Here is an 18,011-nt window from a genome sequence, read left to right as displayed (position 1 = left end):
CACTTTATTTTCCACCAAAACGTTTGTGTCAGTAAGGACATATAAAATGAACATGAAACTGGTTTGTTTTGTATTATTAAGGGACCCAAAACGCAAAGTCAGTGGATGTATCCATTTTTACATTTTCTAACCTGGTCTGTAAATATGTACTTGCTGTATTAGAGGTCTATTGTAAGATCAGCGTTAAAATCAAAAGGAGATATCCTGAAATATTGGAGAAAGACAAAAAATATCTAGCAAACACATGCTTTTTTATTTTTTAGGCTTAAAACACAAAAATGAAAAGAATAAAAACTGTATGTATTTTTATGTGTAAGATTTTAAACATGGCCAATTAGAAACCTGAAGAGTATTATAATATTACATTCTGCGTACAGTTGTATAGGTAGTAAGCTCATAAGAATGCATATGAAATAGAAGCTTACTTCTAACCAAGATATATAAATAGATGTATGCTTCTGAAATAGCAGATGTGACATATTACATATAGTACGTCTCTATAACCTCTAACACTAACACTAATTGTGAACACACGTAGCATGTTCCTGGCCTAATGGTCAAGCAACTAAATTGGTGACCTGAAGTGCCATACGTACAGATCTGGTCATTCGACAGTTGTATGTATTCTATGCTCTAAGTATGGGGTAATGTCTTGTAAGCAATGTCACAAAATTGCTGTGATTTGGGAAGAGGAGACAGGACACGCGAGCTGCTAGAGGTTTAATGAGCCTCTATCCCTATAATATTTTATGTTTTCTTTAGAACTGTCTAAGGCAAATATTAAAGTGATAAAAGTATAAAAAAAAAAAAATAATATTCTTGTTATATAATAGGTTACCTTATTTCTAAGGTAAGTCTGCATGCAGAGCTCACTATTCAGTCAATGCACCTTCATCTCCCCGACTAGCTCTACTGTCAATGTGATAACCCGCTCATTACACAATAGCTGGAGACATGGCCTAGTAGCCAGGTATAGAGGTCACCAGGGGCACAGTCACAATCAGCTTGCACATCGCAAACCAAAGGGATAAGATAAAACTAGGTCTAGTATATGCATTCCAGCGATAGGCACAATTAGGCAAAGAAAAGTTTAAGTTACAGCTCCTAAAAAAATAGATCCATTATACTTTTATAAAATGAGGGCTTAGTAATGAGGGCAGGGGTAAAAACAAGGCAGTAGTCTATCCTCTCCATCAAATCTGCAGGAGATGGGCCGGTGTTTGTGTGTTCTTTTCGGAGAGCAAATAGGACTTATATGCAGTCTTTAGAGGATGTCTACTGTTCTCATCTGAAAAGAATTTTAGAGACATGAAACAAATAATTGACAGCAAAGTAGAGAAGGTAAATACACCAAATGTAAATATCTTATAAATAAAATAAGTAAATTGCTAGTATGATATAAACAGTAATGCGAGTCCTAACTCTTAGGCTCAAAATCGCCTCAGCCAAAACAAATGACCGTAAACAAGATGTATGCCTCCGCTGTGACGGTGACTGGTACACTCCTAAAGCTGGAAGGTGAGATGAAGATTCTGCTGAATACTTCCAATCATGGCAGAATTTCTCAGTATGGCAAATAGAAAATGTGCCGACATATTTAGAGCTGGGAGGGGGGAAAGGGGGGGGGGCAGTGGGGTCCTAGCTCACCCCTAAATTTGAGTGTACAAATAAAGCTGGCCAGTATTGCCCCTGCCTGCAAAAAAATAATTTGCACTGGAACATTGTTTGTCCACAAGTTATATTGGGTCTCATTTCAATATGTGTGTTTGAAAAATAAATAATATAACCCTAGAAAAGTACATTTCTGGGTTCCAGCAACAACTCCGTAGGACACATATATATACACGTAATATGCCAGCAATTTTTAAGACTTTTCTATAAGTACAAAACACAAGTAAAAACAATGCGAGATTATGAAGAAACCACTGCAGTGTTCAGTAAACTCATAACATGACCTCTCCAAGGAAAGGCACTGCTGTCTGTTCTCATCATCCTCAGTAACATCACAGCCTGAAGCTTTCCTCTATCACACTCTGTAATGCACATTATAAATTATTCCAACAACCAATATCAACCCGTCAGCAGTTATGAGCTATACTCCCACATACAGCTCTCATTCCACATTAGGGAACAATTCCAAATAAAACTATATTTCCAAGTGGTGATAAACTAAAAGAGATACTGTGACTGAAATGTAGAAGTATTTTTGTAAGAGTATCTGGACATTGAGGAATCACTCTTTCATATGCTGTACCAATATTTATTTCACATCTCAAAACAGCTGTATAGTATATATGCTTATAAATAAGTGTGGGAGAGTGCAGAATGGGGTGCTTCACAGAATGACCCCATTTTACTCAGTGAGCTGGGTGTATGTTTTTGCTAGTAGTGTAAATGAACTAAGCGGCATTGTGTAAGTTTTGCTCTGAAACATATGAGTATTTTCTCTGCCCAAAAGCCTATTCACCTATTAGTGACCATCTAAGAACAATTACCTTTCAGTCAACAGTACTTTCAAAATATACAGCACAGCGACTGATGAGCCTGCAGTAATTCATTTCCAGTTATGCATTCCATGTGGAATGAAATAAAGGCAGAATAGAATAAACAAGACTAAAACCCTGTATGAACCAAAACAAAGAATTAAACATTAAAGAGAACAATTACTATATACACCTTTAACCAAGTCTTCAATATAGTTATTTGCTAACAAAACCCAAAATGTCTCAATTTAAACCTACCCCAAGTATGAACCCTGGACCTAACACTAGGCAAAATCACTAATCAGTGAGAGCCAGAACTATGTGAAAATGACCCTAGCGCCAAAACTATAGTCCTAAAAGTCTTGCCCTAGATTCAAATTCTACAAATCTCTCACAGCAGAACTGCAACAATGGCTTCTGTGCCTTGTACTGATCGTAAGAAAACCTAATATACTTTATTTTGTGACAGACTTGAAAGTAAACTATTGTGTTCGCATAAAGCCATGGAGGCCTACAAAATAAGTTGTGATAGGAGGGTCTTAGTAAATGGTAAGTTGCCATCCAATCAGAACCTTACTGTGTTACTTCGAAATTGGCTGCAACAACACTCACTACCTAAAGTCCCATTTATCTTTTTCAAAGAAGTGACTGAGAAATCATTAAAAAGGTTTTTTGTTTTTTTTCTAAATAAAAAGCAGTTAGGAATAGCAGCTAATAGCGGCAATTTTAACATGCCATCAATAACACAGCCTTTGGAGAAGAGTCTGCATCATAGTATAGCAAGTCTCTCAGAGACTACTCAGTTTGCCTGTTTGAGACTTTAGTACTTTTTTCCCCTGTCTAATCAGAAGAAACACTAATCCGTATCATGCTCTAAAGCCATCTAAAAGAGCACTGATTGGATGTCCTGTAGACAGATTCTCAGAGGCCTCTACAAGTGAAAAGTGGCTTATTTGCATTTTATCACCAGGGAGAAGCTTTAGAAACAAAAAAAAACCAAAACAAAACTCTCCTCTACTGCCTTTGTTATTTGCAAGACCGACATGCTCAAGAGGAGAACAAACAGTCCAAAAAACTAGCGTGATGAATAGTATGCCATGAAATAACGTGCAACATTTAATACGAAGATAAAAAACAAAACAGAATACATAACACACGACAGAAAGTTGATGAAATGCAGTCCACCAACATGCTCTCAGAAACACATTGTTTAAAATACTTTATAGTATATGAATCTGCTTTCAATAAGTGGAGTAAGGAAAATATGACCTAAAAAAATAAAATACACAAGTCATTAAAAATGTTTTATTTTAAATTTTGGAACATAAAAAAGCGATTTATATCTTGTTCCTACATATATTAGGGACTTGCTATACATGCAGAACGAGACATCACAAAATAGCATCTCTGTCAATAGTGACCATATGCTCTGGAGAAAACTCCATGAACACTATGGATACAGACTGCAATAAAACAAGAGTACATAAATATTGAAAGTGATGGTCATCTTCTCAAATGAAAACCCTCAAATGTAAAACAATGTTCTAGATTTCGGGGTAGTGCAGAGAAAAACATTAGCTTGTTACTTCCAAAGTGTCTGATCAGCTGTTAAAAAGCAGAAAGGGTCCAAATGAATGTGAGATTGCTAGAACATCACAGTCATTTGGAATAGTGCATTTGCTACAATAGGTTTTGAGTATAGGATGAGGCTCACACACTGCTCATAAACACTGTCAGATCCAGAGAAATCATTACATTCATGCAACCAGTGGTAGCCAACAGTTCCAGTGTTGGGACACATCCCATTCACTTATTAGTGAGACAGCACTGTTAAAACAAAGTAAATAAAACCAGAATTTTTTTATAGATCGTATATTTGAAACTAAAAAAGATTTGAAGTTAAAATATTCCATGTACAGTTAGTTCATATGTAATTTCTGTTGTTCATATTTTCAGCAGTTTCCCATTGCTAGATAAAGATTTGGAACATATCCAGCTAAGATTCAGGTCACCCCAAATGTGTTCTGACACACTGCTTAGTAATCCCTGCTTTAGGCCACTCACCCACTGGTGTTAGTTATGCATTTTGCATGTATTCTCAATTTCCACTTAAGTGCATGTAAACAGATGTGATAAAAAACCATTCTAACAAATGAGTCATAATTTGCATTTCAAACATGCATTTAACTCAAGTAGTGACACAGTGCATTATACTGAACGCTTGCTCATTTTCAAAGAGTCTGGGCACGCGCCAACAGTTGAAAATGTCCATTAACCTCAATGGGAACACATAGGTAGTCAATGTCCAAATCAAATCGTTGAGAAATGTTAGTTTAGGTTTGTTTGTTTTTTAAAATATATAATGAAAACTGTATTTGACAGTTAAGTGCTAGTTTCCTTGTAAATTGTCATGTTGTCACTATATATCAGGAAATGGTGATATCAAATCAATTTCAATCTTTAGTGACTTACATAAAACAATAGGTGGTCTTGTACCAGAGAGTGAAAAGTGCAAGTGATGATTCCTGGAAATCCTGTTGAATGATAGCATATGTAGGTGATACTTTGAGATTTGAGGTAATATATATATATATATATATATATATATATATATATATATATATATATATATATCTATCTATCTATATCTATCTGACTGTATGTTAAATTCAATGAGACTCATATGATGCTTTGTCCAGAGTACCTGGGATGTATGCCAGGAGGAAGGATGTATAGTGTAATACTCAGGTCATTTCTTTTTTTCAATATTTTGAAGATGGTGAAAAATTGGTATCAGCTTTAATTTTTTTTTTGCATTTTGCAATAAAAACAGTTTGAATGAATAAAGAGAAAAAAAACTTTAATATGTAAAAATGTATAGACATAAACAGATGTGTGTTTAACTTCCATTAAAGTTCTGCAATGAAACACATATTACAGATCTTCTTTCACCTTGGAAATTGGGTGTTTTAGGACCGAGTCATATTTTTGTTTGAAGGGAGTGATTTATGGTTTATTGACATTTATCCCCATAGGAATTTATCTGTTCACATGTCTATTACTAGCACTTATATCACCTGTTCCTTGCATGTATACTGTATAAGGAAAATATAGCTACTGTTTGATTTACAGATACAGTCTCATGTGAAGCGGTTGTCACTTACAGATTGCTGCAGGAAAAACCTACAGGCAATCACATCTGCTTAGAGCAGCTTTGAGCAAAAGAAAAAAAAAAAAGGATTTGCATCCACCCAATGCTTCAACAGTGGAGGTTCCTGGAACTAAGCATGAACTACATGTAGTCATGTGTATGTTTGTACCTTCTAATACAGGGATGACTAACCCACGGCTCCTGAGACGCATACAGCAGATCAGTCTCCTGCCAGCACTTTATTGCTCCAGGTGCCGGCAGGGGCAGTTCAGTCCCCAGCCGGTGGAACTCCCCGGTCATGTGACCTCCTCTGAACAGCGCAGGGGGGTGACAGAGTGTAATCAGTCCAGTCAGGGAAGGAGGAGGAGACCGTGAAGAGTGCTCTCCCTCCTTCCTTTTTTCGCAGAATCCAGGCTGTATCTGCTTTGTGTAAAGTAAGGGGTAGTAATGTTAGATTTAGTAAAATTTGGGGAGGCTGATGGGCATGTGGGGGATCTTATGGCATATGTAGGATGGTCCGATAGGCATCTGGTGAGGTCTAAAGGTATACTAGGGGCATGTGGCGTGGTCTGATGTGGTGTTGAGGAATGCAGTAGGCCCAGTGGCAGTGGCGCGGAGAAGCCAATGTGTTTGTAAGGGGCATGTGGTAAGGTGTGGTGGGAATGTGAAGAGGTCTGAGGGGCATGTTGGCTATTTATGTCTTTTTATCCCCACTTCAACAGTTCCCTCCACAGCAATTGTCAATACAGAAGCAGCGTGAGCTACTGTGGAGAGAATGTAGGTACCCTTTCAACCCTCCTCCATTGGACACAGCTGCAAGGTAATAGATGAGTTTATTATTATTATGAACATTAAGGCAATGTTGGATATCTTATTTTTCATTTCGCGTAAATTATGTTATATTTTCAATGTGTGTGCGTTATGCATGCTCATGTTTATACTGTGTATATGTAATGCACACATATATAAAAAGGTAAAGTTGGCTCCTTGCCATATCTATGGATATTTATTGGCTCTTAGGCTCCGACTGGTTGGCCACCCCGTTCTAATATATTACTTCCCAATAGAGAATAACAGGAAGCATTAGATCCTGCTGTGCTGCCATAGGATCCAAAATGAATGAATAAATAATAATTGCTATCTACAATAGCCATCAACCCAACAGGAAAAAACACATAGTTTTTTTTATTAAAAGTTACAATTTGGAGTCACTCTTTTGGATACTTAAACCTTCACCATATATTGCTCCAACACAATGTGGAAACTGTTACTGTAGAGATAATTGCGGATAGCTTGCCACATCTCTACAATGAAGGAAATGTAAAGGAGGTGCTACGTGGAGCATTCCTCTGGGGTTTTACATTGCATCAGCCAAGTATTTTGCTTTGTCAGGGCAGAAAACAAAAGGTGCCTACAGCAGCTCATCAGTAATTTCATCAGTTAATCACTTACCAACATATACAAACAAAACACAATGCAGTGTGTATGCATTATTACATTTAAAGAAATAAAACACTAATAGGTATGTTGCCTGAAACAGAGAAATTCTAGGGGATTCGTTTGTTTGTCTTTTAACATAACCGTTTTATTGGGTTTTAAAGGCACAAAATAACATACAAAGAAACAAAAACACCCAAGTGCACATATGTGGATCAGTAAAACACATTACAAGTATGGGCATGAACAAGATATACACCAATGCTGGGTTTTAGATAAACCATCAGGGAGGAGAGGTGGGGGGGGGGAGGCGAAATTCAAAAAGGGAAGTTTTGGAAAAGAAGAGAGAAAGAAGAGGAAAGAAGGGGAGAGTCGCTAATGACTTGGGATAAGGAGCAATATAGTAGACATAAGAGATCAAACAGTGGTCAGCATCATAGTAGTTTGTCCACACAGCTTGGAAAGCGAAGGGGGGTGTTATGTAATGTGGTTGTGATACTCTCCATTTGATAAGTGGACCATATACTTTGTGAAAAATTTGTTAACATGTAACATAACACCAACAATTTTAAACCTATTACTGAAACAAAAATGCTAAGCAGTTATAGTAAATCACATCCAAATAAAACCACAGGTAACCACATACATGTTGCACAGAGTGTCATCCAAGACAGCTTGTTTTGTTTCCAAAATTGTTGCAGCTTTAAAACAGAATAGCCACAAGAACAGCTCAAAATAGCTATAAAAAAAATAAGTATTTTAAATCTCAAGGCCAGCTAACTTACAGAAACAAAACCTATAAGCACATATTACTGTAATGATAAACTGCAGATACAGTGGGCTAGATACAGCATATTCAGCACATAACGTTTCCCATTACCACTCAATTATCTCAATCTCTGTAGATCTTGGACTTTTATTATATTTAGCCAAAAATAATCCTATCATACACTACATGGCCAAAAGTATCCATATGTGCTTGTTGAATTTCTCATTACAAAACCATGGGTATTATTATGGAGTTGGTCCCTCCTTTTCTGCTATGATGCCTCCACTCTCCTGTGAAGCAATAGAGCAGTTTTGGTGAGTGTGTGGCCTATAGCTTCCTGGCTGAGCTGTTGTTGCTCCTAGATGTTTCTACAATCACAATAACAGCACTTACAGATGACCTTGGCTGTTTTAGCAGGAAAGAAATTCGGCAAATGGTCTTGTTGGAGAGGTGGCATCCTATGACAATGCCACACTGAAAGTCACTGGGCTCTTCAGTACAATCCATTCTACTTCTAATGTGGGACTATGTAAACTTCATGGCTGTATTCTTCATTTTATGCACTTGTTAGCAGAGAATGTAGCTGAAATATCCAAACACTAAATTGAAGGGGTTGTACACATACTTTTGCCATGTAGTGCATATGCAACAAACCAAATGAACAACTGTATAGCAATATGACGTCCGTTGACTGCATAGGTGGGGAACTTGTAACCTGGAAGCTGCCCTCAAAGATCACGAGGCCCTCCTGCAGAAAGTAATACATTCTTGGTGATTCTGACAGCGCACAAAGATTTCATCACACAGTAAATGCAGTAGGTTAGACCAGTGGTTCCCAAACTTTTGCAGTTCGCGGCACCCTTAGAGTCTCCAAATTTTTTCAAGGCACCCCTCCAAAATAATTATTGAGCAGTCCTGTTTTAGAAGTAGTTGGGTCAAAAAATTGTAATAAGTATTTAGGTCAGGACAGAAATACTTATTTAGTTGAATGCAAAAATGCCCCATCTGCATCCAGACACTCTGCCCCCTCTGCATCCAGACACACTGCCCTCTCTCACACTGCCCCCCCTCCTCTGCCCTCTCACAATGTCCCCCCTCCTCTGCCCTCTCACGCTGTGTCCCTCCTCTGCCCCCTCACGCTGTGTCCCCCTCCTCTGCCCCGCTGTCGCGATCCCTCTAACTCTGCCCCGCGCCAGACATAAAAAAAAAACCACAGAAACTTACCAATCCGTCGGGCGCCGGGACCCAATAGCCTCCTCTCTCCTGCAGCTTGTTACTGACGTCGATATTCAGTGACAGCTGCGGGAGAGAGGAGGCTGCTGGGTCCCGGTGCCCGACGGATTGGTAAGTTTCTGTGTTTTATTTTTGATGGCTGGCCCGCAGCACCCCAGTGACAGCGCCCCAACAGTTTGGGAACCGCTGGGTAGATAGTGATTGGATGGTGAGGTCTTCTCACCAGCTGGACTAGTACCTAATCATAGGTCAGCCAATGAGAAGCCTTAATGCTAATGCTCTGATGCCGGAATGCTCTGTAAAAGTAACATGCCCACCATCCTCCCTCAAGGTCCACTTGGGAGCCCTCTGAAACTTATTTATTTAGGCCACCACTGTTAATTTACCCACAGGTAAACTAGAATTGCTTTTACAAATATTTAGGTTGTTAAATCTACTTAAAAGAACAGTGTGGAAAACTTAAAACTAGCCATTAAATTGTTACCAACCGAATGGTTCTGCAATCCCCTTATGGCTTGTACAAAGTACAGTAACTTTACATGTACAGATCATTCATGAATTTGTAAACAAATACTTTGGCTTATTATACCACAATTACCAAAGGATAAAATGATATATGCTCCGTATGCTGGCCACATTCAGTAGACATGGAAAAGCCTGCTCACAGCATGGCCAAGCTACAGTTTATGCTGACAAGAATGAAATGGCTAAATAGGGGCTCTGAAGTTATGGTCTCACTTAAATATAATTAGCTAAATTTGTATGGGATACAGACTACAGAAAGATTTGTGGGGACACTGAACACAGTACTTAGTGTATGAAGGGAGAGAACTCAGCAATGATGCTGTGCTGGAAACAGACATATCCTATAACCTTTGGAAATACTCCTTCACTTCCACAGAAGCAGATAAAGCCCAGATAGAGGATTACAGTAAGTGGACTCAAATGTTCTCTAGGTTTTCTTACTAAATATTGAGCATACCCTTTATATTACAGAACTGGGCATGATCTCAAGCTTAAATATTATTTTAGTGAACAAATTGATAACACCTAGGGACATATTTCCAGTAATTGTATAAACCAACCATAAATAAAATAGGCAGTTTAGATGGGCCAATTAATTTGTATCTGCTATCAATAGTTTTACACACACACCTAGCAAATTTCAACTTGAAACATCACATGCCATTCATTTCAAAGGCATGTGATGCCTTAAACGTCAATTTAAAGTTTGCTACACCTGTATCAACTGCAGATGACTCATAATAAGGAAGACCGTAATTACAGATTAGGGACTAGATTTACTAAGCTGCGGGTTTGAAAAAGTGGGGATGTTGCCTATAGCAACAAATCAGATTCTAGGGGCGGTATTTGCGAGAAAAAAAAAAACGCACTCGTTTTTTCCCGTTTGAGCGCGCGTTTAAAAAACAAACAAACCCTCAATTCAATTGTTTTTTTGCATGCACCCCCTCGCGCTCTATTATTGGTCCTAGCGAGTTTGAAATGGTTAAGGCACTCATTTTACTATAAAAAAATAAAAGTAAATTAATGCAATCAAGAATGGCCCCAGCACTGCAAAGGAGATTGGGCCCCTACACTGCATTCAAGAAGGGCCCAGCACTGCATGCAACAATGCCCCCCCCTGTACAGCAGAATTAAAGATTTTACAAGGAGATACATTTTTTGAAATTTACAAACATTTCTTGAACACTGGCCAAGCATGGACATTTGTAAGGTACAAATATTTGTGGGACAGTGGGCAAGCCGGACATTTCTTCGAAGGTACAAAATAATTTTTGTGACTTTGCGTAAATGAGTGTGTGTAGGTAAAGCATCATAAAACTGAGGATTTCGTCCATGGTGAGTATTTTGTTTTTTTCAATAAAAATCTATGGTGTACATGAGGGTGTTTACTGTATTTCTTGGGGTTTTATTATTTTTAATAAAAATTTGTGGTTGGAATGAGGGTGTTGTGCTTTTATTTAACATTTTGCTTTGTGGAACTACAGATCACAGCCAGCCGTGGGTGTAAGAGCATGTTGGCACTTGTGGTTCTACAAGTGCCAACATGCCCTGGGTGCTATGGGTACGCTGGTGCTTGTAGTTAGACAAGTAGCAGCATGCCCACACTATTTAGGCCAACATGGCTGGCTGGGACATGTAGTTCCACAAATCAAAATTGTTTTTTTTTTTTTTCATACAAAATCCCCATTTATTACCCTACTACCCAGAGCCCAGGGGTAGTAGGAAGAGCCCTAGTGCTATCGGCACTGGGCTGGGTGTCCCTAGGGGGGTGGCCCGCTTACATTTTTCAGCGGACCACAATCCCTAAGGAATCCAGGCCAGCGCTGAACAGTCTGTGGGTGTTTAGTCATTATGGCCGTGGGACCCAAACTGCGTTCCCCCCCCCCTGCTATAGTGCCTATCACCCCGGCTGATTTGCCTAGTGCTGGTTCAATTAAATTAGGGGGAACCCTACGTCAAATTTTTCAAAAGAGTTTAACTCACACATCAATAGCCTGCCAGCACTAGGGCGAAGACTAAATAGAGTGGGGAACAAACGATTTTGCTTTTAAAAATAAAATAAAATAAAAAAACATGATACTTTTTGGCACAAAATGCATTTTCACCATTTAGTACCAAGTGTACTGCGTTATGTGACCAATATTTTTAACATGGTGACGTGAAACTGCATGTTTTTATTTACAGAAATCTACGTTTGTTGATGGTGTGGAGATACCGGTACACATCATTGAGGATGCTGCTTACCCTTTGAGGCGCTGGCTGATGAAGGGGTTCACTCAGCAACATCACCTGTCTCAGGAACAGATCTGGTTTACACATACCCTCAGCTCAGCTCGGATGGTGGTGGAAAATGCTTTTGGGCGCTTGAAAAGGACGTTGGCGCTGTCTATTGAAGCGCAATGACATTGACACCAAGCTTGTGCCCCACGTGGTTGCTGCTTGCTGTATTTTACATAACATTTGCGAAATACAAAAAGAGCAATTTCTACCTGAGTGGAATGTGCAGGAATCTGAAATGCCAGTGCTGTCAGTGGACTCCAGTGCTTTTGAAGGAGAGCGCACCAATACCTCTGCTGAACTTATTAGGACCACGCTCACTGCCAATTTGACCTCACTTGTTTGAATGTACCACGTAAAAGTAAAAAAAAAAAAATGTTTATTTCACATATTGTATTTTGTTTTGTACATATTTCCTCATATGTCTCTTCACAAAAATATGTGATGACATCATCCTCCAGAGACAGGCAGACAGCCAATCAGCTTGTTTTCTGTGCAACCCGGGTTGAAAAACCCAGGTTGCACCACTCATAGTGCAGGCAACCCGGGTCCGACCCGGGAATTACCCCTCGATAAATCCCGGGTTGAAGACCCGGGTTTTTTGACTTGTACCATTCATACTGCACCAAGACCCGGGTCGTTTGAGCTCGCCCCGGCAAAAACCCAGGATTTTGGTGCTGTATGAATGGGGTATAATAGAACTGAGGTCTATTAGTAAAGGACTCCAATGAGCACTGTTTACATTCGCTCATAAATAACACATCCGATATACATTAGTGACAAAGTACTTCTTTTGAAAATGCAAAGAGCATTCAAATAACTTACTCAGCTACCTAATGTAATCTCAACCAGTAAATGTTATGCTAATGGACTAAAAGTATTTAAGGCTTCTCTGAACAATGCAAAAATCTTATTTGAGATTATGGGGTAGGTTTACTAAAACTTCTACAAAGAAAAAGTGGAGGTGTTGCCCACTGCAACCAATGGGATTTTAGCCATCAAAAATCTTGTACATTCTAGAAAATGAGAACTAGATTTGGACTGGTTGCTATGGGCAACATCTTCACTTTTCCTGTTTAGTACATCTACCCCTTTGAATCCATAATACCAAAATGATGCCATTATCTGGTGAAGCTAAAGGAATACCCCCAATAAATGATGGAAGCAGGCAGTTTCTTGAAGTCAGTATAGTTGTCACGGACAGAGAGTACAAAAGCTGTCCACAAAGATTGTAATCACCAAACAAGCTTTATACAAACATGTAGTCAAACTATTCCAGGGGTTTAGTCTTGGGAAACAATTCAATTAGTAGTACATTTTCAGTTTTTACACCCCGCAATGTTTTTCAGTACAAAACTTTTTTCCTGCACTGTCTCTATTCAACGCCGAAACCTGTTTTACTTATTGCAGGTAAGAAAAATGTTTACATCACTCATTTTTCTTGAACCTTCTAAAGTGCTAAAAAATTTTGATTATAGCAAAAAGTATGTTTCCACTTAAATAAAGCACAAAGAGAATGGTTTCTCCATGTCAACTCTCCTTTAAAGCAGAATATAAAGTGAGGTGTCTATAATGTGGGATAGGCATGTCAGTTTGGTGCATAGATGAAACAGACAGTTGCTTGAATAGATAAGGGTGTTTGTAGCAAAGCTGCTTATATAATCTACAAGCTCTAATACTGTAGATATCTGTAATGCTTTCTAATTCACGTTAATTAGCAGCATGACTATTGTATATGCTGGTTATATGCATGGTAGTGCATAGTCATTAGTTAATGATAGGGTTTTGGAGTGCTCTCCCTGTATACAGTTAATTGTTGTGCTAATTCTGTAGACTCGCCCATCATCAGGTTTGTTTACTATATAACTAGACATGTCAGCAAGCCTGCTAATGGTGTAGCCGGCTTCAAAAGTCATAGGATAGATTTAAAATTGTAGTTGAAAGTGTAAAGGGGCCTGAAACTATGCACATTTTATTTCAGGTATGACAACCCTCCAATAAATGTTTTCTTTGCATCTCAAAAAAAAAAAAACTACTACTTCACACTTATCAATTTCCTCAGACCATTTCATCACACTCAGCAACCACATACTAACCAACCATCTTATTCCTATACTCCCTGAAAACACCTCTGTCAAACAATAATATATTTATTCTCGTCCATATTTGATTGTAAGCTCTCCTGCATGCACAGACGTCCCAAGCTTTTTGAAGTGTGTATTTATCATTGTCATATGCTGAACTTCAACACGGATCTGCAAATTATGGTGACATTTTCAAAATATATGTGAAAATAAAGTTTATGCCATTGTGTACATATGGAATAATAATTAATTACAATTGAAAACAAGCCTGTACATGTGTATGGTGCTTCTTACAGTATATACATTACACATCACTTCTGGATTAGCAACAGATGTCACATAATCCACAGATCTCAGACAGATCACTTGTCATAGACATTCACAAATATATATGGGCAGGCAGGCTTTATCCATACCTCACATTAATAATGCCCATGTACCTCTCAAACCTCACACAGGATATAGTTAAACATTTTTTTCCCCCTAGATATGAATGTTCTGCAACCAGAAAGTTCACATTCAACAGGTAGCATGAGCTCAAATAGTGTGATAGGCATCTTGATGTTAGAGACGGAGCATCAATAGCCGCCTGGTCCATTTTCTATACATTATCAGACTGTTGCAAAGATTCCTGTTTATTTTCCCTGCAGATGATAATTGCTGAAATCACCTGTACAATATGCATGGAATTATTCCAGTCTACAAGTACTGAGATGTTTCCCTACAATGCACTTTAGGCAAGAGTAAATGCTGTATCGCAAATTCTCTAGGATGTCACACACCTACCTGTACACAAATGCACAGGGATTTAAAGGACAAGATGGCAGCAGCTGGTTGGATGGAATTGGGTGGATTGAGGACATTACTTGCAAAGTATATGCAAAGTCAGGAATATTCTAGGAACTCATCCCCCTCATAATTAGGGCCATATACATAAATAAAGCTGAATCAACCAATATTTTAGGGGATAAACTGCAATGTTTAAATGAATAAATTGAGTGGCCTTACAGTTTTAGATGTTTGGACCCTTTTAATCTGCCGAGTAGGTGCACTTGCACACATCAAGAACGTCTTGTGATTTGTAAAGCAGCCTGTCTCCCAGAAAAACACCTGTCAGTGTCTAAAATCAAAAATGTTGGGCCTGATTCATTAAGGATCTTAACTTAAGAAACTTCTTATTTAAGTATCTTGGACAAAACCATGTTACAATGCAAGGGGTGCAAATTAGATTTCTGTTTTGCACATAAGTTAAATACTGACTGTTTTTTCATGTAGCACACAAATATCAACTTTAAATTTCAGTGTACAAATAAGCTATCAAGTATCAAAACTCAACTATATAACATGGAAGCACTTTGCTGAAAAGTAGCTTATCCATAGTCAATTCACACTGCCAGTTGATACATTCACCAGCCAGATCTTTACGTTATACTAACTGTATGCATGACAAAGATAAATTTCTAAGTCTATGCGTCTCATTCCATTTTCATTAGCACTCACTTTATCTTAAAGAACAAATTTGTTTTTACTTGATTTAACCTTTTTTGAAGAAGTATCAACTGAACAATTCTAACCAATTCCGCCAAAAAGTTCAAGGTCCATAAAACTGTAAGGGGCTCTTCCCATGCGCAGTCAGCCCTTTTCAGGTCACTCCACAGATGGATGGAATCATGTCAACATGGCTGTTTTAGCTACATGCCATCCATGTTATGACACAAATAAGCCTATGCAGGGCCACTTTGTAAATGAACTTGCTCAGTGATGTTCATCTGGATTATGAAAGCCTCAATCAATAAGGATATGAGTGTTGTTAAAGAACCTATTTGACTAGATGAGTAGTTATCCACCTGTCGACACATTAGGAAAACAATGATCTTGTCCTACAATAGTTTTATAATGTACCTCCCTAAAGTACAGACAAGTGCTGCATCAACAGCTGTAACTGGGCATTAAGTGCATCATAATATGTTAAAGAGAATTATTTAACCACTGATTGAAACTTCTAAGAGATGAGTAACACATGGTCTGACTCAGGGTTATCATCATTTTGACAGAAAAAGGACATGATGTATCTGTCAAGTGAAAGAAACTTGATGGGAGCACCTAGATTACCATTGTCACACAGGAGCAGGACAAGAGGTGACATCTGATTATCACTGTGAGTGGAAGATGATATAACCCCTAAATACCATATGCGAATAGGTCATGATTTGACTTACAGGTAAAAGGGCCAGGACCCCCACCCGCAGGTTAAAGGGCCAGGACCCCCACCCGCCCACAGGTTAAAGGGCCAGGACCCCCTCCTGCCCACAGGTAAAAGGGGCAGGACCCCCACCCGCCCACAGGTAAAAGGGGCAGGACCCCCACCCGCCCACAGGTAAAAGGGGCAGGACCCCCTCCTGCCCACAGGTAAAAGGGGCAGGACCCTCCGCCCCCCCTCCCGCCCACAGGTAACTTATGAAAGTAAAGTTAGTTACCAGCTCTCCTCCTCCTCGAAGTCCACCATCCTGTCAATGTCCTCCGGTCTGAGGGGAACTACCTGGTCCAGCAGGAGCCCGCTCTCCACGTCTTTTCTCCTTTCCTCAGACACCGCCTCTATGAACTCTTCCCATGCGGCCCCGTCTCCTCGCCCTGCTCCCTTCTCGTAGAACGCAGGCCCCGAGCTCAGGCTGCGGCCGCCGTAGAGCAGCGAGGAGATGGAGGGGGCAGAGGGCCGCGGCAGGTGAGGCAGTGCGGGTGTTTTGGGTGAGTTTGGGGCGAGGGTGGATCGGGAGCGGAGCTGCTCGTTCTGCTTTTCCAGCTTCTTCACCAGCTCCTGCAGCTTCCTGACCTCCTGGTCAGCACTCACGTTGGAGTTGACGTCCTCCATGGCAGCCGATGTGGTTCTTGTGTCACTCCGTACCGGCTCAGCCCCGGCTGGAGCTCATAGCTCGGTTACTTCTTACTAACTGCCACTCTATGCCAGCAAGCCACGCCCAGACGCGACCGGTCAGCGACGTCACCGACACTGATCACACCTCCCACAGGTTCTATTCACCAACCACCTCAATCCCCACAGCACGCATCTACTCGTTGACGTCAGCGCGTGTCCATGGGACGTGGCAGAACGTCCTGGCCACGCCCTCTCCCTTCATTGCCTTAGATGCCCGGGTTACTAGAACGGGAAGATCCATTGCACCCATGTTTGATATGGGCAAAGGAGTACGTCGCTCTGATTGGACACAGTTGTGACACTTTTCGTTACGTCATCGGAGCGAAGTTTTGGGAGTTTAAATGGCTAGTTCAGAAATTATATCTGTGCAAAATGGGAAACTTGCATCACAAACTGTAAGCACACAAAATTATTATTATTATAGACCTCCCTGACAAATGGGCTAGTAATGTAAAACTGGGAGTTATGGATATAATGAGCAGTACTCAACAAAACTAACTTTTTTTTGGGGGGGGGGGGGGGTAAGTCCAGGGATAATTGTTTGTTTTCCACACTGATAAAGAGGAACAGTAGTCCTGTGCACTGCAAGGAAATTACCACACCCACCCAGAGCCGGATTTAGACCTCATGGGGCCCTAGGCAAGATACTGGTTTGGGGCCCCCTCCCTGAAAAAATCCATAGCACTATAGTTTTTTAGCATAACATATACCCCTATTCAGGGGCTGGCTGGCAGACTTTAGCCCGGGGGGAAAGCATATAGCACTGGCCCATAAGTCGTGGCCCATTTTTAAAGGGTCGTCTCACCGCCGGCCCTGGGAGGGCCCTCGGCAATTGCCTAGGTTGCCTAATGGTAAATCCGGCCCTGCACCCACCACTGTCTTTTTTTCATGGAATTGTCCCTCAAAAAACATTAGTACAATTGTAAAATAGCAAACTACACTTTTGATGAAAAAGTTCTCAAGACATTGACAATGGTTCAATAACAGACTAGAGATGAGAGACAAGGGGGTGGAATCTGAAAGGTGAGAAATGTATATTTCTGTTAGGCTGACCAGTTGCTTTTAATGGTATTATTACACTGTGCAATATCTGTCTAAATGTTAAAAATCAGATTGTGAT

General features: G+C 39.9%; 1 protein-coding gene across 3 annotated transcripts in view; it reads right to left on the bottom strand.

Annotated features, from left to right (window-relative positions):
* SLAIN2 (SLAIN motif family member 2) overlaps positions 1-17,009 on the bottom strand; it is a 34,002-nt gene extending 16,993 nt beyond the window's left edge. The window contains exon 1 of one of the 3 annotated variants that reach the window (XR_012688060.1): positions 16,437-17,009. Coding sequence is in view for 2 of the 3 variants with exons in the window: in XM_075195367.1 (XP_075051468.1) it covers positions 16,437-16,828 (392 nt within the window). In the remaining variant the exon portion in view is untranslated. The remainder of the gene's footprint in view (positions 1-16,436) is intronic. The other 2 variants (XM_075195367.1, XM_075195379.1) reach the window with 2 other exon arrangements.
* Between the last annotated feature and the right edge of the window lie 1,002 nt (positions 17,010-18,011).

This window comes from Mixophyes fleayi, chromosome 1 (assembly GCF_038048845.1).
Source record: "Mixophyes fleayi isolate aMixFle1 chromosome 1, aMixFle1.hap1, whole genome shotgun sequence".
Taxonomy (NCBI): Eukaryota; Metazoa; Chordata; class Amphibia; order Anura; family Limnodynastidae; genus Mixophyes; species Mixophyes fleayi.
This window is presented reverse-complemented; position numbering and strand designations above follow the sequence as displayed.